General features: G+C 35.5%; 1 protein-coding gene across 3 annotated transcripts; it reads left to right on the plus strand.

The window, feature by feature from the left end:
* On the plus strand, positions 1 to 27,099 carry LOC126972385 (zinc finger protein on ecdysone puffs). 3 transcript variants are annotated; one of them, XM_050819091.1, is made up of 11 exons: positions 1 to 160; positions 362 to 670; positions 1,087 to 1,244; positions 1,873 to 2,125; positions 2,610 to 2,877; positions 5,215 to 5,360; positions 7,666 to 7,835; positions 10,433 to 10,586; positions 23,606 to 23,729; positions 24,557 to 24,691; positions 25,502 to 27,099. In XM_050819091.1, exons 2-11 carry the CDS (start codon positions 365 to 367, stop codon positions 25,663 to 25,665), a joined length of 1,878 nt encoding a protein of 625 aa, XP_050675048.1. In that variant the 5' UTR covers positions 1 to 160; positions 362 to 364; the 3' UTR covers positions 25,666 to 27,099. The 3 variants fall into 3 exon arrangements, with proteins under 3 accessions (XP_050675048.1, XP_050675050.1, XP_050675051.1); XM_050819093.1 differs by having other exon boundaries at positions 14 to 156; XM_050819094.1 differs by lacking the exons at positions 1 to 160; positions 1,087 to 1,244 and having other exon boundaries at positions 509 to 670.
* The last annotated feature ends 137 nt before the right edge of the window (positions 27,100 to 27,236 follow it).

Below are 27,236 nucleotides of genomic sequence, written 5' to 3' on the forward strand. Positions count from 1 at the left end.
TACCAAGCTTGCTTAGCACCGGCCATTTTGAGGTTCGTCGGCTTTTCATTGTGGATGTTGTAGAAGTTAGAAGCGGAATTTTATTCTCTGATTAGTGATTTTGTGCATTACGATTTGTGAATTTGAATATTAGAGATCAATACAACGATATCTGAAGTAGGTAAGGACAAGTAGCTAATCATATCTCTTAATGTACGAAAATGCGTCGCTTGATTTTAAATAATGCTGATGGTAATAATTTGATCAAGATTTTATATTCCTATTGTCCACTGTCGATACCACACTGTTTAGTTACAAATGCTTGCGTACACAGTTTGTAATTTGTATTTTGATGACGTCACTAAGTTACAAAACATTACAGAAAATGGCAAACCGAAGACCTGCTGCTAACGGGCGTCGTATGGATTTTGGGCGCAATGACCGCGGCAGAAACTTTCGGCCTGGTGTATCGCCGTGGCAAGGCGGAGCACCGGGCAATGACATTCCTAATCTGCTTCCCTTGGGTGGAGAGTCTTCTGACGCTACACTTGCTCTAGCCAGTATGGCCAGTAACATAATCAATTTATTGCAACCACGACAGAATTCTGTTCCCTCATTGTTAGACATGCCCATAAGACGCGACTTTGTTCCTATGACCCATCATATGGATAGAGGATATGGGCCCAATAGAGTGAGTATAAAAAGTATATTATAAAAATAACTTCTTTTACAGATTTTATGTATTAATACTAATTCTCAATAACTAAAACATAACAATTGTGTCATAAGTGCAATCCAACTGTGATTTATGCCACAGCTAAAAGACCTTTGTAGGGCAAGCTGTGAAAGTGTTGAAAGTATTAGTATTATATTTTAAGTACCACATTAATAGTTCAACTTGTGGGAAGATAATATAGCAATTTGTTTTAAATTGAATTTTACTCATGATTTATTTTTTATAAATTCATATTCCTTCTTTAATGATAATTGTAAGTTTAATGTAGGCTTACAGATGCAGACTAATGCTGTAAAGAGTCTTTCATGTTCTATTTTCATAAAGCCAACTGGCGCACAGTTTCTTATTAACAACATATGAATTCCCTTTAGATGGGCAATCAAGGTAATTTTCGTCGTACTGGAAATTACAACCGAGCTGGTGAGCGTATCAACAATCGTAAACCATTCAGGCCTAATGATGGGCCAAGGCAACATAACAAGATAACCCCGAAAAAGGAGGCCGATTCTAAGCCTAAATCCAAGGAGAGGTAAGAACCCCACTTCCTTCCGGTGTGATTACCGACTTTCTGTTCCTTTTTATATTCTATATTTTAAAGATATACTGTTCTTACGTTCACCGGCCACATGTTTGCCCTATGGCAGTTTCCATTTCTGAGAAAACTTATGAGATGTATTTTCAATATACACATTATGTTTGTCTTCTCAGAATGACTTATTAAAATTTCTGAAGCAACTAGATGTAAGCATCTAAAGTATCTGCCCAATTTCTGGTTCAAGTATCTGAAAAACGATTCATAAATTTATACATTAACAAACCTTAATTTTGTTATCTCTCAACATTGGCTTCTTATACAACTATGGGGCAAGCAATATTCAATAATTTTTTGAAGAACATTTTGGCATATTATTTGTGATTCATCCATCCAGCAAATGACAGTCATATTTAAGGTTTATATTTTTGTTGTATCTGACCACTACTACTGATGATTGTGGTTCCAAGTGCTTTTTAAATTGTAACTTATATGATTTAGTTACCTAGATGTAGTGAATCAGCTAAATATAAATTAGCATGGAACATTTTCCAAAGTTTTGAGATGTTAATTGTACTGTCTGTAATGAAAAACATTCAATAAAACATAAAGTTTGATAATTTAGTGATGAAGATAAAAAGGAAGATGATGGTGGGAACAAGGAGGGTACAGACAATGAGGAGCAGAAGAAAGAAGGTCAGAAAACTCGCTATGATGACATAAACCAGTCACTGTTGAAGTGTCATATATGCAACAAGTCTATGTGGGATGGCCGCTCATTTGAGAACCATCTAAATGGTCGCGCCCATGCTATTATGATGCAGAAAACTGCTGAGAGCTATGCTCTGACTGCCGATACCATGAGGCAAGAATTCAAGGTAATGTTGTTAGACAAACTCAGTTTATTTACAGCCACAAGAGGCATTGCAGTTTAGTTTTTGGGTGATAGGCAAAGCCTAATAAACTTTATTCAAATAAACTAAGTGCTTTTGAATAAATATTTAATTTAAATTACTAAATCTACCATATGTTCGGAAAAAGTAGAGCTTGTGACAAGAACATATAAGAAACTCAATGGCCACTCAGTCTTTTAAATCAAATAGATTAAAGTTTTTCAATAAATTATTATTGATATTGGATAATTGTTACATTGTTTTTTATCATAAATGTGTTTTAAGAAAAGTTATGATATACCAGTTCTTTTTATTGTAATTTTAAAATAATGATCCTATGTTGCTCTAAGTACTTACAATACAGTTCTGAATATATTTGTTGTTGTGCTATTGGATGCTACATATAAAAGTTTGCAGTTCATAGACCACAATATTGTGTATAGTACAAATAATTTAAAAAAATATACAGATTCGTGAAATGAAACGCAACCGTAAAACGGGTCAAATGCCAGCAAGAGACTTCTATTGTGCAATGTGTGACATGTATGCAGCGGAGGGTTCATCTCATAGGACCACTATGGAGCATCGCAAACTGAAAAAATACCTCCATCCAACCTGCACCAAGTGCCACAAGGAGATACCAACTAGAATTGAGCTGGATGAGCATCGGTTGAGCCCGGAACATTTGAGAAATGTTCAGAATTCCTCTGGGATAACTGTTAAGCCTAAGCCTGAAGGTAAATAAAATAGCAAAAATTTATTTTAAAAATATTACATACTGTGCCAAATTTTTATGGAATAGGAGGACAAAGGACTGTTACACATCACCTGATTTTAAGTGATTACCACCACCCACATTATCCTACACATTAGAAGAGACACAAGAGAGTTGCCAGCCTTTTTGTAAGGTGTTTTTTACACCTAAGGTGTAAGGTGTCTTGGTACCGATGTCACTGCAATAGGAAGGTCAATCTACAGCTTGGCTTTAAGCGGGAGAAAGTTCTTTGAAAACCGCACTTTAGTGGAATGCCACAAATCCAGATGTTGGGGTGTGTGCTAAGGGAAGTGTTGTCGAAGAATAGTATAGTAATAGTATATATAACAAATGGGGTTTTTTTGTGGTAAACGCGCATGCTTGAGTCTTCTCAGTCCCCATATATATATGTTAAATATACTTCTTAAAGGTATAACAAGAGGTGGCTGTTGATGCTTTCCATGATTTTTGAGTCAGGGACTACTTTGCCTTTGAATATGAGTGAAATTCTTTGCAATAGACAGAGGTTCCGAGAGGGTCTTAGACAGAGATCTAGTAGTTAATCGGTATGTGTAGTCTTTCTTAGGGATCGGGTGCAGTAAAACCGCCTTCCATAATTTTGGCACTACGCCTGATTAGTAGGAGAACCGGAAAAGACGGGTATGGACCGGCGCCAATTCCGGAGCAGGTGAAAAGCCCCTTAAGCACAGCGCCGTGTCGAAATTTTACCTCCGACGTGTATGAATCGCACCGCAGAAACTGGCCTTGCTCATTCAGACTCGAGTTTGATGCGAAGAGGGAGCACAGGAGATCGACTTTCTCTTTCGCGTCATTTGCCAGCGTGTCATCGTCCCAGTGGCGAATGGCAGCCTGGCAGAAATTACCATGGAAAGCGTGCAAATCTCTCGCCAATTCTGCCTATGTGCTTCAACTTCGCCTCAACGATAAATCTTTTATGTTCGCTGGAATCCAGATACTTAGATACCACCGCAATGACTCAATGTTTTCGACAAGAGGCCATTTGCAGGCGCGGTCAAAACAATAGAGTTCCATACCTTGCATTATCAAATCTACAACATCATCAGCAGCGGCATCTGAATCGTCCAGCGAAAAAGCGTCCGCATCTCATGCCGACCAACTAAAAAGCGGGGCCGTGTTAGGCGCTTGATCGGCACGCGACGACCCCAAAAGGAGGGTTAACGGAAACTAGGTAGCCGTCCGGATGTGAGGTCAATAGAAAGTCCAACAGTGACGGTATATGATCTTTCACGTCTGGGATGCGCGTCGGCGCAATAACCAGTTGTGTCAAATGTGAGCCTAGCCATTCGGCGTGCTGGGCGTTAAAATCGCCAAGAAAACACGATTTGCGGTGGGGATTTGCTCCAACACGGAATTAACCGGATGTGCTCAAGGAGCCGATCATATGCGTTACAGCTATGAGACCTATACAGCCATATGGCGCCGGTGCTAACGCGTTTATTCCAGCACTCATACCTAAAGAGGCGTAGTCCCAGACTCCTGGATGTCAAACATGGTCCATTGGATCCCAAAATAGGAGTTCGAATCCTCCAGGTTGAAATAGACGGCATTTAAATTTGAGCGAAACGCACTGATGATGCAAAAGTCCACAGAGAATGAGGAAGAGGGTGGTTAAGCGTCTTGCTCTCTTTGCCATAGTCTGTTACCTCCCTGGTACTCCAGTCTATTTTTATTCCATGCTGTCATTTGTGGGGGGTGGCGGGATTTTCGATAGAGTGGAGTGCCATTGTGTTACCTATTCTTTTTACGCCCCGGGGAAGCACGACTAATAATGCATATTAGGTTAAATACAATTAAGTGATCTATCATTATCAGTTTTCTTGTCTGGTCGGCATTAATAAAATTGACCCTGTCACTTGTTCCTTCAGTGCAGGTTCAATGTTGCCTACAGGTTAAATAAACTGTTGTCATAACAATGATAAGTGCCATCATTCTCTGACAACACCAGATATATCACAGCTCACCTTGGTGTATGTACTTTTTTTTTAAAGGTACTCATTTCCAGAAGGAATGAATTATTAATCAAGATAAACAAGGTGTACTTTTTTTAAATAATCAGTATTCAGATACGATTCTGTTCCTCATGTAAATGAGGCTTCAGGTGGTTACCCTGCCTGCCACTCTAAAAAACTGTTGGATGGATGGTTGATCATAAATACTATCACACTAGTTCCAGCTGAAAATAAACTACCAGAAATATAAAAATTTATAAAAATACATTATGATGTAGAACTTGACATGGAAATTACTTATTATTATTTATTTGATCTCTGTTCCACAGTGTTGTTGATATCTACACTTGTGACGGAGCAACAGTTTCTACGTGACGATAAGCAGCGCCAGAAACGCCATCGCAATCAGGACTCTGAACAAGTCCAAGATAAGGATGCGGACACCGAGAAAGACGTAGATCAATCTGAGAACAAGGTAATGCTAAAAACAATCAGAATTTTCTCATTGCAGAGTTACAAAACTAGGTTACAATACACACTCAGCGACACAATTAACCTTGATTTTTTACGATTTTGGTTTAAAAAAAAATGTGGCAAAAAAAAATGTTATTTTATAACGTGGGTATATTGAAGTAAAATGAAAGATAATATTGTTTTTAATTATTACGTTTATTTATAAAAAAAGTCTGAAAAACACTGACCGTAAATTAACAAATGTGATGAAATGGCTGATCTAATAGTGCGTATTTCCACCTCTAGCCCTCATGACTTCCACCAAACGGTTTGACATGCTGTCGATGGCATCTTTGATCTGTTATTGTGGAATGTTCTGCCACTCCTCAATCACGGATTGTTTTAATTCATCTATGGTGGTTGGAGCTGGTATGCGGCTTCAAACACGTCTTTTTAAATTGTCCCATATGTGTTCAATAGGATTTAAATCAGGGCTCCGGGATGGCCATGTTAATTTTCGAATGCCGACGGTATCCAGGTACGCGGTAACAACTCTAGCAACATGGGGGCGAGCGTTGTCCTGCATTAATAAAAAATCTCCAATAAATGGAGCAAATGGCATTACATGAGGTTCTAACACTTCTGTTACATACCTCTGAGCATTTATTCCACCTCTTTCGAAGATAACCAAGTCGGTGCGTGCTTCGTAAGTAATGCCGCCACATTGATATGTGCAAACCTTTCATTCTTGCGTCTGTATACACGCTGGCGACCGTCAGGACCGTGCAAGCATATTCTTGTCTCGTCAGTAAACATAACATTCTTCCATTGTTCCATATTCCATTCGGCGTGCTCTCGGGAAAAACGAAGTCTTTCTCTCCGGTGGCCTACGAGGAATTGTGGCACTCGAGATGGTCGAAAAGCTCCAAGGGCATTCTCTCCTAGTCATCTTCTCACTGTTCTTTCACTCTCTTGAACATTGGGAACCTCACGAAGTTGGTTTCGTGCCTCAACAGCTGTAGTGAACCGATTTCTTAGAATATTGGTCACAAGAAATCGGTCGTCACGAGCGGAGGTGCATCTTTTTCGGCCCTGTCCTGGTCTTCGCTCATAATAACCAGTTTCCCGAAACCGTTTCACTGCATCCCTTAAGGTGGTACGTGCGACACCAAGCTTCCGCGCCACGTTACGCTGACTAAACCCTTCGTCGATAAGAGCGACGGCTCTCGCCACTGAATTGGCATCAAATGGCATGTTTGTGATGTCCAACTGAAGCAATGTAAGCAGTATGGCAACGATAACGATAATGAGACGAAGTTAGATATTTATCCTATTCACAACTTATGCGTAAAAAAAAACACAGTTAAGTGGGTAGTTTGTAATTTTTTCCTCACTACATTTTTTTCACACTTGACTTATTTATGCCCAATAACTTACATCTGCGATAACATCAAAATTTGCTACTTTAAAAGGGTGGGCTGTTAATTGTGCCGCTGAGTGTATATGAAATAATGTTTGTGTTTTTAAAAAAAATATTTAGAATAGTTAGATATGTTAGTGATTTTTGAGGTGCCTTGCTGTTTAGTTGCTTTTGTTTAAGCCTTTTACCACTTCACACATTTCGACAGTCCAATATTGAGCAGATTGGCATAAGAATGACACTTACAGCCGCATCTTTTTTTTAAGTAATATTTCCCTGGGGAGACAACCCTCTTTGATAGTTATTATTCATGTCCTGATCAACTACAGTTTTCACCAGTGAAGCAGTAATGCGTAAGTGCTCTCTACTCAACTCTTCCTGCATTTATTAAAAATATTTTAAAATTTTCTTCACTATATTACAAATATGTACATACAATCAGATGGGTTAAGAGATTTTGTATTTTAAAAGCATGTCTTAATAACATGTGGTTTCTTTTAAACCTCATTGTTGCAGGTTTTAGATTTCTGTCCTTTAGTTGAACCCCGTACACATGCCCCAGATTGTGCTCTTATGAAAAGGATTTTTAATATATTTTACACATTGGTGTATCAGTTATTATACAAATATGTTCTAGGTGACTTTGGCATGCAATTTTCTAGCACATTATTGTCATACTAGTAGTAGACCTTTGCTTTCGCAACTAAAGGTTTTATCTCAATAAAATGTTTAATATAAGAATAATCATTAACAGAGAGAGTTGTCATACTGAAATATGCAGGGTAAGCCTGTCAGCCGTTAAGTTGGCATAGGAACATCCCATTCTGCAAGGACCCACTCCAAGATAGGGAAGATATTAGTAGGAATATTTACAGCAAAAAATAATTAATTTTAAAACATTTTAAAGGATGAAGATGGTGATGAGAATATGGAAAAGGGTGAAAAAGAAAAAGATGAGGCAGCTGACAAGCAAGCTGAAGGTCCCAAGGAGAGTATTGACGATGAGGAAACTATATTGGACTATAAAGATGGTGATGATATGACTGCCATCACTGTTGATAAGTTTCCAAAGTACAGGTAGGAAATTAAATGTTCTCATTAACTTAGTTCCAGTCCAAAAGGGTGATTAACCCATCCACTTATAATATAGAAGAGAATATATGACATTGTCAATGCATTAGCTAGTATAAAATTCAAAATACTAATGCCAAGTGTGGCTCACTTGCAATCAAAAATATTTACACAGTAGCATTGGATTCGCTTTCCTTTTCCATCTTGCTGCGGTATGTATCTTAGAGATGTTCTTCTTTTTTGCACATTTTGTTTGTCCTATATGTTTAATATATTGTTCGTCTGAATGTAACCAACCCAAGACACCTTTTAGCAGATAGTCTCATAAACGAAAACACTTAGAGATCTGATATTTTGTCAGAGTGTGTACTGCCGGCCCTGTAAAAAGTGTACGCGCTTGTATTATTTGTCTGGAAACACCACACAAGGAAGCTCATTCTAAGCTTTGTGGTACCTGGAAGAAAGTTCCTTAAAAACGGTACTGTGGAGGAACACCAGACCCCCAGATGGTGGGGATGATATCCTAATTTATGGCGTGTCGTGCGAAGGTTCGCACTTGATTTCACCAGCTTAGCATAGCTGGCACACACTGCTGTGATTCCTCTGATGCTTATCATCAGGCCCATAATATTTGATTTTAAGCCTATTAAAAGAGAAGAATGGAATACTTGCTTATGCACATAAAAGGAGCTTAATAATCTAAGCAATTTAGGTATATGACATAAAATTATTGAGAAAAAAAAAATTTTTTGAAGTTACAACTTTTAGAATTAAAAAAAAAATTAATAGAGTTGTTCAAACCATGGGGCATAATGAATAGAATGACCTCTGCATTACCAAATTATTCTTCTCCTGTAAATAGGATATACTGTGGTAGATAACTTAATGTAATTCTTGTACAGGAAATCGATACTGCTAAACTACCCAAACAGGACCGAGGGACTTTTCTAGTCAGTAAAAAATTTATACCAATTTTGGAAATGTGCAATAATGTGAGAGAAAGTTATATTTACTTCTATTGTATTCTTATTAATGCCAAAATCTAAAATTTTGGAGGGTTTGAAGGTTAGTGTGGTGAAGGGCATTCATAATACAGGTAATGTGTAGGTTTAAAACAGAGTGTTAGGTAACTAGGCTAGGACTTTATCATTAGATATATGATTAATACTGTAGAGGGACAAGTTACTCCAATTTTTGAAGCAAGGAATGTCCTCGAAAATAATTAAAAAATAATTTATATGTGAGGAACAGATGACGAATGTGTGGAACCTCCATTATATCACAGATGTTATACACACTTAACCTATTAGCATTTAATGCATAGCAAAAAAAAGTGAAGGAGTTAGGATGAATGGTCATAATTTTATGTGACAATAATAGTATCGTTTTTCAAATATTTGAAGATAACAGATTTTTAGCACTTCTAATAATTTTTTTCTAGCTCATAATAAAAATTAGAGTCAATATTATTGATGTAGGCAGAATAGGTATTAAAGCCTTACACCATTATTTTAAAATAATAAAAAATAAACTGGTTTATCAATTACAATAAAATTACTGAACACATTTAGGAGAGAAAAAAATATTATTAAAAATTTATCACATGAAAAAAGACAACCATTGACACGTTTAGTTAAATTCACAATTTTAGTCATAAATCGCTACTACCTCGCCCCGAGCTTCACTGAAACACTTCATTAGTATAAAGTTCAAGTTCAGGCAGGATTTTTGTAATAATTCCGTTTTTTCTGTAAAAAAAACTGAGTGTTTATTTACGATATCTTAATTATTCTACGTAGCCCATTTTTTATTTATTATAATAATCATTTATTACAACATTAGTGTTGGGGTCTCCCTTTAAGAATGAGTTGCCGGTAGTAGGAGGCTCCGCTCTTCCATAGCTAAAACATATGATGTAATATCTGGTCGACCGAGCCTTGCTCGGATCTTTCAGAATGTATAAATCTGGATTCCAACCGGGTTTATCTGCTTTCCGGATCACCCAATATCCCATCTGAGTTATTATAGTCTTGTAGCAGTTTCTCATTAAAACACGAATAAAAGTACTAGATAGATCGATTTCTCGCCCCCGAAACTACCTGTATACTAATTTCATTAAAACCGTTGGAGCCGTTTCCGAGATTCTGAATATATAGATACAAGAATTTCTCGTTTAAAGATATAAGATAAACTAAGAGAGACAACTAGTAACAATAATTGAAAAGAGGTGCACTTAGGGGTAGATATTTGTATTGGTTTTATAGTAAAAGTATTTATTTACTTAAGATACTAAATTAATCTGTGACACTTGCTAAATAACTATAATTATTGGTTCTACTTGTGAGTACGCGGATCTCTACTATTAATTGGTAACTAGGACCGGACCGATCAATGGTTACTCGCGTACCGAATCTCTACTATGCATTGGTAATAATGGTTAAAATGGTAACTAGGACCGGCCCGATCAATGGTCACCCGCGTACTGCCTTACTAAAGGTAACACATGGTTTTATTACAATTAATTTTATTTACTAAGCAATATTTGTAATATAGTGCTGTTCGATGGATTTACTTCGAACAATAATACCGTATTGCTCATGTAGTACGGAGCGTGGCGTCGGCCGCTCGTTCCTGACCGAGTTCCGCTGCGTGCAGTGCAAGCTGTGCCGCAAGCTGCTGGACAGTGACGACACGGCCGAGATCCACCTGCGGACCTGGCGCCACCACCAGCTGTTCCTGCAGGTGTTGGCTGAAAAGGTGAGTCCACGCAACTAATATCAACTAAGATACACAAATATGATTTGAAAACAAAATTTAATGAACGATGCGGCACTCGATCGATTAGCTCAGTTGGCACGGAATGTCAGAGGTCCTGGGTTCGAGCCCCACACCGTTCATAAAATTTTGTTTTCAAATTTTATTTGTATTTATTTATTTAAGATTACCTACAGAAACTACAATATACATTCAACTATAACATATAGACATGCATGAAAAATTATTTTATGACGTTTTTTGTCGGCTATAAAGTAATAATGAACAATATATATCTAAAACATATTTAACAATTACTTCTACATAAATAAAAAGAAAAATATATCAGAACAAACTTAAATTAAATTAGTAATTAAAAATAAAATAAATTTTGGTCGTTGTTTGTCGGCTAAATAGTAATAACGTATTATATAAATCTAAAACATATTCTACAAAAATTTCTATCCAAATATATGGTATGGCTATGGTGGAATACCACTCGGCATTAACATTTTGAACTTCAAGTGGAATTGTGCAAATGGGATCAATAGCTGAGAAAAGAAATGCAATCATTTTTTCGTCAACGTTTCTCGCCTGCCTCACTTTTGTTGGCCTGTTCTCATCCATTCACAAAATTGCTATTTTTCGGGTCAATAACAATAAATCCACGTTTCGTCTCCTGTGACAATGTCATAAACAGCATTAGAATGTCCGTGGTCGTACTTCATTAGAATCTGTGAGAGCACCATTCCACGCGAGCCCGCTTCTGCTCCGCTGTCAGTCCATGAGGGATCCAACGACAACATAGTTTCCAAACTTTCAATTCTTCGTGTAATATTTACTGAATTTGGCTCGTACAAATCCCCAATAGTCCTCGAATTGACTCATAGGTAATCCGCGGGTTTACTTCAATTAGTCGCTTAACAGTAGCCACATTATTTTTGTTGACGGCAGTTGTAGGCCGCCCTCTCTCAGGTGCTTCTCTCCCAAAAGCATTTTGAAGACGAGCGGCACAGTCTTGCGGAGAGAGAATTTATAAAATCATAAAAAATCATCGCCCGAAAATCTTTTCGACTCAATTCCATTTTCGTTGCGAACGTACAACTTTGATGTGTGATAAAAACAATTTACAAATGATTTCCCGCCAATTGTTTTTATTTTTATTACTTACAACGTTTAAAAAAAAATATAACATCCGAAATTCAAATATGTAGTTCGGATTAGCTAGAAATGTAAAACTTTTAGTGTGCCCCATGTATTATTATGTAAAGTGATGCAACAAAAATACTCTACCGTCAAATAGTCAAATGGCGTACACGAGGAAATAAAAAAAGTAAATGTTAATCAAAATAAAAGTTATTGAGTACAGTAGTTGCATCATCCATACTCACCGTAAATAAATAAAGGTATTTTGCGAGCTATTTTATATATTAAGATTATATTATTATACAACGTGAACCAGAAAGGGTATAACATCCCTTCAATGGTACGTTATTTGGGTCATATGCAATATGGTGATGTTTAAGTTTTAATAAATAAATAAAAAATAAGAAAAAACTTCCCTACGAAATAAAAATATTATTTTTCAATTTCTTTTCTTAGACAACCTTAACTTTTAAAGAGACTGCCAGTTTTAGGCGGGGCCTTTGTTTATAAACAGAATCAGGTCACCTACCTATGAACTTAAACATAAACTATAATCTATGATTAAGGAGTATGCACACTACATGAAATGTGGCTTGTGTCTATGTATTTATTCATTCATTTTTTACATCCTGTTATTGCGAAACAAATAAACAAAATAAGAATTTACATAACATTACACAGTTTCACATCTGTATTCCTGAAGGGTTAGAGGTGTATTTTTTCCACCCACGTTTCACAATGTTTAATTCCCATGTAATAGGGGGTGAGCATCTACATTTCTGAACTATGGGCTGCTAGTGAGGAATTTACTACGAAAAACTCAATAACTGCCCCATTCCATACGGGTAGAAAACCCGGTCCGGGAATGGAGTACCTATTATTAATACGAGGATGGTCAAAGATATCCATATTTGACAAAAAAAATCCGTTTAGAACAATTTCTTAATAGGAGCCTATTAGAATTATCTTTATTGGATAAAACATTTTTGAATTTAAATGTCAAGTCTTATTTGCCCAGTAATAACAGCAGCTACAGTGCCATTCAAACCAAACCATAATAATGCTTACACATTTTTGCTTCACGGCAGAAAAAGATGACGTTGTGGTACCCATAATCTACAATTACAAAATTGGAATTATTTCAATGTAACTTAAAGAAAACTTCAAATAATTCTACATTGAAGTGCTTACGTAATAACTTATCAAAAATGTGAACTCTTTTAATTTCGAACATAATAAACAAATCTTGAATTAAAAATGGTGCAAAATAGACATTTACACACACACAGAGCAGTAAATATCGTGTTTCAAAGCAGAATTCAAAGAGTATTAAACTTCAAATAAACACAAAATGTAAAAACACAGTTACAATTATTACACTAGTTTTTATCTTTTAAACGTGTTTTATTTAAATGTGTAACACTCGCGGAAATCAGAGTAAATACTAACATAACATAGTTTCATAATTAGAATAGAATTAACTATCTTTATTGGGTTATACCTAACTACAGTAAATACAAATTTAGAAGTATTTTCAATGTCAGCTAAAGCAAATGCACATACAAAATAACTTTGTCTTCATGGCAAAATGAGAACACAAATTGCTTCACAGCTGCAATGAATAGTAGGCATTTTACTATTATCTGATATTATGTCATCTACGTTCATCCTACGTTTTTCATCTGTTTTAGGTCAAAGAGAGTTCAAAAAAACAGCTGATTAGGGTTGAGGTAATCATAGTTTTTGCGAAAACTTAGCACTTTAAATATTGTATTAAAATATAATGCTAATTCATTTCTGACTTCATATAGTCATTAGAGATGACCTAAGGAATGTCTGGTTCAAAGCATAGTATACCCATTTAGTTTAACCTTGTATTTATTTTTGCACTCAACATATAGACACTAACCCCCTTATTCATAATAGTCTGCTAACTTAAAGCATTGCTAATTCTCACTCTGTCTTCTTCTATTGACCTAAGTCGGAATGAGAAAAAACACTCCTTAGCGGCTGTTTAAAGTTAGCGGACCATTATGAATAAGGGTATAGATATATATAATGACTACATAATATCTTAATTACTTTGTTTAAATACCTTATGTATCATATTTTCCGCTAAAGTACCAGTTTTTTGCTGAAGTTTCTGAACCTTATTGCTGCAATTTATCATACTGGGAAATAAACAATGCTAGCTTGAAAATGTTCTCCAAAGATAGTGAGCAAGTAAGTAATTGTTTTTTCATTTCTCATACACGGAAAGTAATGTTGATTTGATCTGATTATTGGGTGGAAAATGCTGCTTCCTCCATAGAAAGGGAAAAAATCATACAAATTACTTCCCACCTAAAGGCCGGAATGAAGTTTAAAAATAGAACTGCTGTCAGCTGTGAAGAGTTTTATATAAAAAAAAAATTAAACAAAATCCTGCGGCTATGTGACTCTAAACAGCCAGTGTGAACTTAGCGCAAACTTCTTTGAGCGGAATAAGCCGCGACAATTTCGCGGTGAGTTCTATATTTTAAATTTAAAAAGTCGACATAAATTGTCCTAATTTGACAATTAATTTTAAATAGATACTACTTATATTATTATATATTATCAATAAATAGCTTAGATAAACAACTAGTTTTATTTTCCTCATATTCGAAATGAAAAGTAGAGTGTTTAACACGGGTAAAAGAATCAATTCCTACTCGGACTATATATCTAAATACCTCTGGAATTAATTCTTTCGACCCTCGGTTATCAATCTACAATTCATGCGTTATAGAGTTTTGTATAAAGATAATAAAATCATTTTACTTCAATCTCTCATAGCTATTTTATATAGATACGAGGGCGGGATGATAAGTAACAAGCCTAATATGTCATTTTTAAATTCGTATCTCTGGCCACCGTGTTCCAAATTTGAATTTGGTGGCGTGAAAATTTTATTGATTCTTTATCATTTGAAAATATATTTCGTCAACTGTTTTCAAAATGGATAAAATTGAACAAAGAGCGGTGATAGTTTCTTCATATGAAGGGCATGAAGGGGAAAGATATCTATGACGAGTTAAAGAATGTTTTGGGTGAATGTGCTCCTTATGCCACAATAAAAAACTGGGTGGCTGAGCTAAAACGCGGTCGTACGTGTCCAAGATGAAGCTTGCCCCGGTCGTCCAAAAAGACTCCAGAAATGGTCGTGAAAGTGCATGATAATGTATTAGCAGATCGACGATTGAAGTTATCTGAAATAGCTGACACAACAGGTATCACAAAAGAACGGGTACATCATATCCTAAGTGAGGAAATTAAATATGAAAAGGATATCGGCCCGTTGGGTGCCGCGATTGCTTACACATGATCAAAAAAGGATTGGGGTGCAAAACTCAAAAGAATGTCTGGACCGTTTTCAGAGTAATACGGCCGATTATTTAACGTCGATTTGTAACAACAGATGAAACATGGGTTCATCATTACACGCCAGTGTACTCAATCGGGATGCCTGGCTCCAAAAAAGCCATTGCTGTAAAGTCGGCTGGAAAAGTGATGGCTTCCGTCTTTTGGGATGCAGATGGGATCTTGATTATAGATTACCTTCCTAAAGGTCAAACAATTAATTGAGAATACTAAGCTAATCTTCTTGATATGCTTCATTAATGTATTCAGCAAAAACCACCAGGTTAGGTGAAAAAAAATCATTTTCCACCAAGACAACGCTAGGGTTCACACGTGTGTTAAAGCTATGGCAAAAATCAACGAATTGAAGTATAATTTGCTGCCCCACCCACCTTATTCGCCTGATCTAACGCCCTCAGACTTCCGCTTAAGCTCAAAACTTTTTTGGGCGAAAATAAATTTGCCACAAATGATGAATTATTCATAGCCGCTGTAGAGGAGTATTTTGCAGGCATCGAAAGAAATCATTTTATGGAAGGCATTACTGCTTTAGAACGAAGATGGAATAAGTGCGTAGAGGTTCACGGAGACTATGTCGAAAAATAAAATTAATTTTATCACGGAAAGTTAAGTGTTTTCTTATTAGGCTAGTTACTAATCATCCCGCCCTTGTATCATGCCTAAAACTCACAGTCTTAGTGACGTAGTATAAAAATATCAGTATAATTAATATGATATTCATATTTTGTTTACTATACATACATGTTCGACAGAAGAACAGGTTAAGTCCTATACATTGGGATAAAACAATAAATATTACTACGTATGCATGCGCTCGAGCTGAGCATAGAGATATGTCATCAAAGCAACAGAAATTATGACGGTTCTTGAAGGGCCATGGAATCGGAAATAATTGTAAAAGATTCAAAGGCATTCTGCGTGTAGCATCATTCGAGCGAAGGATAGAGAAAGAGAGATAGATGATGATGATTTTCTAGCTGTTGTGTTGCAATTCTCAAAGTCAGACCGTGTGACATCGAATATTATGTGACCGTGGAAAATCAATTGTACTATGTATAACACATCGCACAACCTCTAAAAGTAACGTAACAATTGTAACATTTGTAGGTGCAAGAAGGGGCTGAGAGTGTTCAACCAGATAATTATTTAACTAATTCAGACCAATTGGCTCCGGATGACGACTATACAATAGATGACACAGTAGGTTTTGTATATTATGATGATATATAACGTATTTTTATTAGAAGATTTCATAAATCTTTGAAGTTTCTAACTTGTGTAGGTATCTGTTATCTGCAACATTGGCGATTAAAACAAAAAAAATCATGCACATATTAATAGGTTCACTCGGGTTTTATTTTTATTTTTTTCATAAACATCCAAAAACCGATGTATATTTTGTGCTAAATGTTGATTTAATTGTAGATGAGCAGAAATGTATTAGACGAATCCTTCATTATGGAGAAATCCTTTAGTATTCAGAATCAAGGAGATACTTTGACTGATGAGATTGAGGCACTTGAACCATGGCCTAATGATGAAATTATGGTACAGTTGTACATAATATATTTGAATAGGCAGTATAAAAAATAAATAAAACGAAAGTAGAATTCATTTTTAGGAATCCAATGTGAATAGTATTGAGTCTGCACTAGTGACTGCGAACAATGCTCCGTGTTTAGATTTGTTGATATCACATGATGATACAGGAACTGATGTTGAGATAATTGTGGGTATTTTACAATTGTATTAATATTTTGTCAATCATTGGTTTTACTATCTATAGATATATATATATACTACTATTATTAAGTTAAAGAGCTTTCTGTTTGTTTTTTCTCTGGACGTAACACTAGTCAGCCCAGCGACCAAACTATCGTAACTACACTCCTACTAACTGCTTATTTGACTTTGACTTTTAATATACCAGAAAACTATGATTACTTTGAGGATAATATATTTTGAATGTCTGCCCCCTCTCCTGTTCATTGCTATCCCTTACGGGGTGCATGTGGTAATTTAGTAATTTAACGATTTATTAAGTAGCAAAGAGCCATTCACGTACAATAAACAACTAGTCTCACAATCACGGTTAAAAATTGTCTGAAGCAAAAATCTGCCTACGCGTCTATTAGGCAGAGTTTTCGTTCAGTTGTGTTTCGACCACGCTTTTAATACAATGCCACGCAATGACAGTGTTAAGTGAAAAACTGTCCAAATTAACAGTATATTATCAAAATTTAAAAAGGATCGTGCCCCTTTAAATTAACAAAATTATGTAACTAATTAGACGTTTTTTATCATTTGCAAAAAAAAAACACATTTCACTTGCTACAACAAACTTGCCTCGTGTTCGCGTCCGAGCTTCTTATGAGCGTATATATATACTTTGAACATTACTGCAACGTTAATTTGAATGATTGTTATAATGGTATCTGTAAAGATGTATGTGTATACAAAACCGCTCGTACATTTTGACGACCTTTAATAGGCGATTGGGAGTCAAGTTGGTTATAGTACGTCTATGAATTTTATGCAAAACTAACCACCCCTAAGGTGAAATAATAGAGGATAAAATGGGATATGCTTCCAATACAGTAAATTTTACCAAATGTACTTAGAGCTTATTGCAATGGAATATTATGGTTTGGGTTTGGTAGATCAAAGGTTATTTAATTTATAAAATTAATTATGGTTTTAGGATAAGACAATTGATATTATTGATTTGACAGAATCTGATAAAGAATGTTCAAATAAGTATGATGATACCAATATAGCAACTAATGGAGTCTGTCGAAAGCATGGTGTAAGTTCTGGGGTAATTTTATTTGTTATTTAACGAAACAATTCGGCATTTCACGTGAAGCGGTAGCGTCGCAATATAAGATACTATTAGTGTTCTTTTGTTATTTATCCTATAATGTGCGATAATAATGGGGTCAACCACCTTTTCTAGACACGTCTGATCTCTCGGCCGCAGAGCAATATTTAATCTAAGATATTATGAAGATTATATAGACATCAGAACGCTAAAAGCGCCAATTTATGCTTAACTTTGATTGTTATGACTTTTCTAGTGTAGACCATCGCGTTAAAGCGGTATATTCACAGTCTTTAGTAGGTATACCCGGACACTACTCGTACCTGCAGTATGAAAGAACACCCGGTTGATCACCCTGTAAATTTATTTACGCATCACTAATAGCTTTTCCTTTGGGTTTTCTTTTCCTTTTCTAATTTTATTATCATCCATCAACCTATTCGATATCACTTTTACACCTAGCAGCAACAATTCAGGTGTCATAATAATGTTGGATTGATTACAGTTTGCATATTGATACCTTTTAACCGAAACTTGTCTCCCAAACTTCGAGTTAAACTAATGTTTTTGCTGAGTAGCTAACATGTGATAACGCTAACATGATGAAAGACACACGCTTTCTATTAATCGTTTTTGATCGTATTCTCAACTTCTTGATTTAATCACATGAGTAGGTGGCAGAGAGATAGGTAACGACTATCGATGTTTCTACCCGGCCGTAACAGCTCACAATAAACAATGCACATCCAATCTCACCCACCATATATTGCGAATTAACCCGGGTTTTGCCATAATCTGTGAAGCCTAATCGACTTTTGAGCACGACCATTTTCGGATCTTTTGTATCGTACGTGATCTACTTTTAACACCTGTTATCAATTTCTTTAAAAACAGTTCGGTTTCATTATAGTCTGAATGAGTTCTCGGTAAGGTTCATTATGTATCTTTCAGTGAGCTGGTGTTGTGGCACCCAAATATCGAGTTTTTTAGCTTGTTTCAAATGGGTTAAAACTGTTTCGTGGTCAATTTCCACTTCTTCAGCTACTTCTTTTATTTTTTTTAATTTTCATTGTTATGTTTCGACTGTTGTTAATAGGTCTGTAGTTTCTGTTGTTCTGTGTCGCTATAAAAGTTTAATATATAATTATAAGCAGCATCACAACACAACAAATTTACATCAATCCGTAATACTGCAAAAGTAAATCGTTGTTTATTTATTAATAATAATATCCTAGTGATGCTTGTTTTGGACACCGTAACAAAGCGACGATGTGACGTCAGGTCCAGAGATAATGTAGAAAGTCGCAACTACTGATCCATCTAGCTCCACCTTTTCGAAAATGGCGTTTAATTTATCTGTAACAGTGCGACCAGAGCGAGGTGTAGGGGAAGGTGGGGTAAGACGGGGACCTTAAGGTATTTCATGAATAAAACCCATGTTTTTAACTGCACAATGTAAGAACTTTTATTAAGAAAATAATCAGCCTTTCTTCCTCTAACTGTAATCAGTCAAAACAAAAAAATATAATACTTCTCAAAGAAATATCAACTTTTAAAAAATAGTACCCATCTTACCCCACTTACAGGGCAAGACGTACCCCTTGGGTAAGATGGGGTATAGAATATTTAAACGTCGTCATGTTCACAAACCGGGCAGATATGGATGGCTTCGTCATCGTTATCTTCCACTCCTGCACAGCCACAATGCGAGCCTGGCAAGTGATCCAACCTTCAGTAGACTCGGAATACAAGCCGTGGCAATACAGACATTCTGTATCTTCTTCGTCTGATGTCTGACCTTCATCGTCAGCTTTCTTGGTTTTTGAGATCTCTTAATTGTTATTTTCTTTTTGTTTGTTACAGTTGGTTTCGGTTTCTTACTGTTTTGTCTTTTTTTTAAATTCTGTTTTATATGGAGAAGCAGTGATAATAGCTGCTTTTCCTCTTCTTCGAACTTGTCTTAGATTATTTTCGACGCTTCGTGGATAAGGCAAGGCAAAACTGTTTCGGGCTAACCAGATGGAATGCTCCATTATCCAAAGAATCATTTACTGTTGCTTGCTGTACTAGATATGAGGTTAGAGCAGTTGGTTGAGAAAGAGTGTGTGCTGAAGAATTAAAGGCAGCTGTTTGAGTATCACGAGTTGACGATGTAACTGTTGGTGGAACTGTCAGTGTTCGTTGTGAGATTTCTGCTATCGATGGTGTCGAAGTTGTATCAGCTTCAGGTTCCTTTGCAACATTCAATACAATTTCGGTGGCCTCTGCAGCAATGAAGTCATCTTCAGTAAAAATCTGTGCTGTGTTATAAGGTGCATTAATTGCAGTTGGCATTGTTGCTCCCCGAAAAACTTTACGCTCGAGTATTGTTTGAGGGACATTTCTTGATTGGCTAATTTCATTTGTTCTTCACTCTACCCTCCTCTACCAGTTTTTCATTTATAATTTCGAACCATAATCTATAAAAATATATTTAAATGCTATTTTGGTAGGGTCCCCATCTTACCTCGCTACCACGTCTCTTACACCACCTTCCCCTATATTTGAAATTAAAATCTCCTTGATTGAAAACGCTTTAACAAACTTGTGCAATACTGCACTGTATTAAGTCCATGGAAATCACAATTTTTTTCGCATCTTGCTCCGTTTTGGTTTATTAATAATTTTTTTAAATCTCTCGAATTTCTTCACTAGATTCACTCATTTTAACGGACAGAAAATCCTGCTAATTGTGCTCGAGTTACATATCGCATGCAACTTACTTAACTGAGCAGCTGTGGCGTGTTATTGGTTCACCATCCGTTATGTATTCGTCACACATATTATAAAATATATGTCTTTAAAAAGACTGCTTATAGAGTCTGATAATTTGAGCTAAGTAATATTTTCTACGTTACCGCGTCACGTGAAATACGCTAAGTATATTTTTTTCTGTAATATAATTTTTGAAATATTCATAAATAATATCTGCATCCCTCGCAAGTTTAGTGCTGAAACCAAATGAGAAGGATCTAATCAGGCCAGGCCTATATCGCTATGTTGAAGCTTTAGGTAGGGAAAAGAAGGAGTCTCCGCAGAAAATTTTCAATAGTTAAATTCACTGACTGCTTTAAACCAAGTCTGTATGATAAATCACTAAGTACTATATTTTTAATAGCTATATAGTTTTTGTGTATTAATTAATGTTTATACAATTTGTAGGGAGTGATTCGTAAAAGAAACAGTTGTCGCAAAAAGAAAAGGAATGGTTGTGACAATGCTAATTACATTGGTAATCGAAGACATTATTGTATTAGTAGATATTATAATGCTGGCTACAATAACGGATACAGGAACTATAATTTAAATTACTTTAGGAACGAATACAATCAAATTATTTGGTACAATGTTCAACGACTGAAACCCCAGAAGGTAGCTAAAAATTTCTTATGTTTATTGTATTTAAATATCTAATATATAAAATTCTCGTTCACGGTGTGCGGGACCGAACTCCTCCGAAACGGCTTGACCGATTCTCATGAAATTTTGAGTGCATATTGGGTAGGTCTGAGAATCGGACAACATTTATTTTTCATTCCTTTAAAAAAAAATTGTTTGATTATGAGTCATCATTAAAAAATACATGCAACTTAAAATTTTCACCCATCTACGATCAACAGTTAATTTTGTATCGCGATTTTAATATCGGCAATACAACGTTTGCTGTGTCAGCTAGTATATATATTTAAATATAGAGGGTGCAACGTAAAGATTTTAAGATTAAAATAAATAGTCAAGCATTACAATAGGTATTTTAATAATCTGGTTGTAATGCAGTTTCACCTGAAAAATTAAGCAAATATAGGGTTTGCTCTTTTCATAACAAATTGTTGAATAACAAGTCAATCACAGACCCTAGAATTTTCAAATAATATGTAATATTAAAGAAAACAATTATTATGCATTAAAATATGGCGTTGCATTCCCAGGAGGATGGATTTAGCAAGATTCTCTTTTAGAAGATCTTGCTTACACTGTCTTTGAAGAATTATTTTGTATTCTTAAGTTAGATATGACAATAATATTATGTTGATTATTATTGTGTGTGTTGCAAGAACTCTTGTTTGTTTCAGATAACTATAAGCCCACTATACTTATTGCATAATATAAAAATGTTTATATGTAATGTTTTTATAATTTCTTGATTTAATTAATTATTAATAAATCTTCAGTGTAGCCGTGTGAGAATGAGACAGCATTATTAAAGGAGGGGACGTATTGGCACTAACATTCTCAATTTCTCATTATAAGTAACATGGAATAGAGTTATTAGGTATTAACATTATTAAAGAATTTTAGGACATATCGTATGCACACCTTAACTTGGAGCTTAATAGCTCGAATGAAAGACAACGAGATAACATATTTAATAATGAACCAACAAGCCTTTATCTAACGTTCGGTGGTGAAAAGGTATAATGTGACATGATTTTTTGTATTAGATATGGTTTAATTTAAGGTAGTAGATATTTTTATATGTCTATAATAGCAGATACTGTAGTGTCTTGACATCTAGTCTGACAGTGACATTAACCGTGTGACTTTAAGTGCTATATAAAGAATGCACAGCACAACTGGAACGCCAGACGCCAGTTCCAATCGGTCATTCGTCGGGAGCGGACGTTCCCGGTTGCAGCGTTACTTACTAAACAATAGTAGTCCCACCTGAGCCCAAACGCGAGTCACTACAGATACCATTCGTAATAATGTAGCAGCAGTACAGTTCTTCTTGCTTCATTTTTATTATAAATAATATACGTTGTAGGTTTGAACTCTGATTCTGTTTACCGCAGAATATTCGCGCGGAGTTGTGTTTATATTTGTATATATTAGTTTTTTCACGTGTGTCTATTCAAATTATACATATTTGGAATGTTCAAAATATTTGATAGACAACCTCCGACGTGCAGGGCTAGTCCACTAAAAAATCTGCACGACTCAAAATACAAGCGTCGCAGTGCAGTTGCAGATATTTAAAAGCAGCTCCAAGTGTAATAAATATACATTGATGCTTAGTGTTAGGCAACCGATAAAAACAGGCCAGGTCTCTTAGTGTGCGTGAAACAATGATATTCAGCACTTGGGTATTTATATACACTCTTGTACTTGTGAAAAGTTATAAACAACTTTTAATCTAAATTAAATTAATTATTATGTATATCATTGTGACAGTTTACATCTCTCCCTGCGTTTCGCCAAGCAACCACGGGATTTTGTTATTGACAGTGTTATAAGCCTTTTTTACTAAAATATTCTTGATTACGGATTTAAATCTAGGGGTAATTCTTGCGGGCAAATTGGTATATTATTATAAATGCGAAAACCAATTCTCACAATAGAAGAATGTACTCTTTGAAGACGGTAATAGAACACAATTTATGCAAACATAAATTGTGTTCTGATTATTATCGTCTTGTGTTGGATGTGTGAATGTCACTTCTCTCTTTTCAAACAAATTTAAAACTGACGCACATGCATTACATTGTACGCGCATTGCTCAAAATATATAACTTTAACCCCAATTTTTTCTACGTTTTCAAAGCTGTCATAGTCTATCTAGACGTATAAATGATCTAAGCAACTTAATGTAACTCTTCGATGGCGGTGTTCTCAGATGCCAAAGCCGGTTGAGTCCAGAAAGCGCCCGAACACCGACGAGGGGTCCGACAACTGGAAGCGAGCTTGCATCCGCTCCGAGGACGATGACGGGAACAGCGCCACAGAGAACGGAGACAAGGGTTAGTCTGCAACACACGGTTACCTCAAACATCCTATAACTCCAGGTGGTAAACGCCTCTGCGGTTTTACGTAAAATTTTAGGTTTTCAAGAGTCTTCCCGTCTAGTGAACATATTGCAAGTCATCACTTACCCATAAAAGTCGTGAGGTGGCTAAGGCATCTAGAAAGATTGCATGAAAGTAGACTACAATTTTATTAGGTTTCGGAATTTTATGATCAGAGTATAAAGAATATAAGAGAGTATGTATCGTAAACTTTCCTATTCCGCTGGAAGACAGGTGTGATTGTATAGTGATGATGATATCAGGGCTGATATGATTTTTATTGAAGACAAGATAATCGCAGGTCACCTTATGTTAAGGGATCACCGCCGTGCACATTATCCTGGAGGAATCACAGGAGCGTTGCTGGCAGTTAGAAGAGTGTACACATTTTTTTGAAGGTAACCATGTCGTATCGTCCTGGAATCATTGCTCAACGTTCAATTCCATAAGTTGGTTGTATATAGAATGAAGTTCCTTTGAAAACCGCATTGTAGGAACGCCCAACACCCTGAAATCCTGTCACCATACACCCTGTCTTGCGAAGGTGGAATTATGCGGCGACTGGAATCAGTTCAAACAGCTTTTCTCAATGATCTTTGTGTGTCAAGCAAGGTTAAGTTAATAAGTACCACAAAATACTACATGACGTGTGTTAATCATTTTTAAATTCTTACCAGGGTGTACTCGATGTTGAGGAATCATTGCTCGAGAGGGATACAAATTATATAAAAATGGGTATATGATGATTTGTCTTATCAAAACTACTGATTGTTTTATTTCAGATGAAAAAGAGGAAATGGAGGTGACAGAAGCAGAGACCAAGCAAGATCCGAAAGTAGCAGATTCAGAAGTTCCCGAGACAGATGAACTAGAGGATTGGGAGCATTCTGTGGATGAACTGCTGAAGGATGTTGCTGGTAAGTTTACAAGTCTCTTGTTTGTTCATTTGACAAACCGAATACAACCTAGGGCTTAATACAATTACTGTCATTAATATACAACAAGATAAAGACAAGTACATGTTATCAAATAGAGGGTTCTGCTCTAGCAAAAATTCTCCATTTTCTTTCTCGCGTTCTATGAGCTGTTCTTTACATCTTAGTTAACTTTCATTCGCCGTTCTTTTTTACTTATGGGGACACTTCTCATTTTATTAAACTTATTTGAGACCTTGTTTCTTGTAGTATGTCATATTATATTAGTCATTTATCAATTTCTTTATTGTCTTGGTGTAGTATCCTTTATCCTTATGATTAGACGGCTCCAACTTGTGCATTTGTCAATATTTGTATAATGTTAACTTCATTCATTAAGGGTTTCATTTTATGGTATTGTACTGCACTCTAAAAACGTTTGAAGTTGGAACAAATAATATTCAGACAAAAATTGTTTGATGTAAATCTTGTTCTACTCAATTACAAAAAATTCAATTATCTTTAAAATAGCAATGATAAAGTTGATTGTTTATATTTTGTAAAAGATTAATAGTGAGAGAGTTAAAATGATATCAAAAAGCATTCCAAAAAAATAAATTTTGAGAAGCGAATGCCTCTTAAAATGTTAGTCACCACATGACTATGAAACCTGGTAAACAGATGTCCATTGTCCATGTCCCTTGACATGAAGTTTCACTAAAAACTATTCTGTGACATCAAGTTTTAGAGCACATGAATTTCAACCTAGTTTAAAATATTACCCTAAATGTAGCAAATATGTTATGTTAATAGACGATGAGAAGGTGGAAGTTAAAGAAGAGGAGGTGGTCCAAGTCAAAGAAGAGAAAAAAGAAAAGGAAGTGGATGAACCAGTAGCGACCGAGGCGAACGGAGAGGCCAAGGAACCTTCTACTCCGGCCAAGCGGGGACGTGGACGCGGCCGCAGGAGGAACTAGATCTGGGCTGAGGCTCATGGCAAGCAGGCCACCACAATGTTTATATAATATGTTTTATTTAACACATGCATTACTAAATCATGACATGTGTGTTTGAATAAAATGCTTTTTTAGTACTTTATGTGACTGTACATAATGAAGAGCATTAAACAGGAGATTTAATGCCTAGTTATGTACAGTTATGGTGCTCCCACACTGCTGTTATAAAATGTTTGTAAACATTTTCAAACACAAATACTTCCTCAGAATACAATATGTTTACAAACAAATGTTTTGTTTGTTACAATTTATTAAGAACTTTGTTTAGAAATGTTAACTAACATTACCTGACATGAAAACATTTCATAACATTGTGATCAAATGTTCGTAAATATTTTATAACAGCAGATTGGGAGCACCATTACATACACTACTTTATCAACCCACATAATACCATCATGCGCCTCCATGAATTATAACCGGTAATGGCGCCAATGAATTTTTTTCCCGCAGCTGTCGTCATAGTTTTTTTTAACTAGAGTCAGCCCCAACTATCATGTATCGTTAGATAACTTACTTAGCTGCTTCTTCTTCTTTGTTGTCCACTCCCTGCTAAAGATTGTGAATTGGTAGAATGTCAACAGAACATCTACGTGCGACATTTGTCAATTTGGTTTTCTTTCGTTATATTATGTTCAAAGTACAATCATACTATGGTGGCCAGCTTTACTAGTATGTCAATGGTTGTACTTTGTAGGACCTTATAATAAACTACACTTGTAGAACTATATTTTTATTTAGTGTATGTAATAGTATAGAACTAAAATAATGGATAGTAGTTATCTTCTGTAACGTCTTGTAACTAAGATAAGGTATTGACATAATAATGTGTCTTAATCTTTGTAGGATAGCATGTAATTATATAGTTTAATATTTTAGGTTTCATTTTATTGTTAATTATAATTACTTTATTGAGAAAGTATAATAGATATCGTAATTCTTTTAATTTAAAATTTTTGTGCTATGTAGTAATTGATTCAAAATACAACCTTTTCGGAGTGTTTGTTTGTTGTTGCTGTAATAGAACTGTGTCGAAAAAATAAACCTGATGAGAATCCTATCAAACAAAATAATATTTAAAAATAATTCAGATACATAGTTGTATTCTATTAGTTGGTAAATTATAACATGATTTTACTAATCATCTTCCTTGTAGGTGTAGTATAAAACATTATGTATCACTTGAGACACTCAACTTCATTCCGTACACCCTTTTACAAATCACAATTTTTCTCCCTGCAGTGAGTGTTGTACTACGAGAACCTTTTTATAGGCGTCATCTTAGACAGCACACAATATTATATATTAATGTATTCTATTGAATAATAATTATTGTAAGTATTAAGATATAAAATATACTGGCTTGTCTCATTCAATAAATTTTTCAATCTGAAATTAATGGTTTTCTTACTACCCTAATTAGAACATAACTGAAGTTTTTGTGACGTCTTTTGTAAATCAAGACAAATTTATGTTTGTATTTCACCCGCAAAAGGGGTGTGTATAGTCACAATACAAGTAATAGAACAGTA

Source organism: Leptidea sinapis, chromosome 26 (genome assembly GCF_905404315.1).
Source record: "Leptidea sinapis chromosome 26, ilLepSina1.1, whole genome shotgun sequence".
NCBI lineage: Eukaryota > Metazoa > Arthropoda > Insecta > Lepidoptera > Pieridae > Leptidea > Leptidea sinapis.

Excerpts from the sequence above, each read along its gene's own strand:
- LOC126972385 (XM_050819091.1), top strand. The coding sequence starts at position 365 with ATGGCAAACCGAAGACCTGCTGCTAACGGGCGTCGTATGGATTTTGGG. Across the intron at positions 2,126-2,609 it reads CCATGAGGCAAGAATTCAAG|ATTCGTGAAATGAAACGCAA; the intron begins GTAATGTTGTTA and ends AAAAATATACAG. Across the intron at positions 5,361-7,665 it reads TAGATCAATCTGAGAACAAG|GATGAAGATGGTGATGAGAA; the intron begins GTAATGCTAAAA and ends AACATTTTAAAG.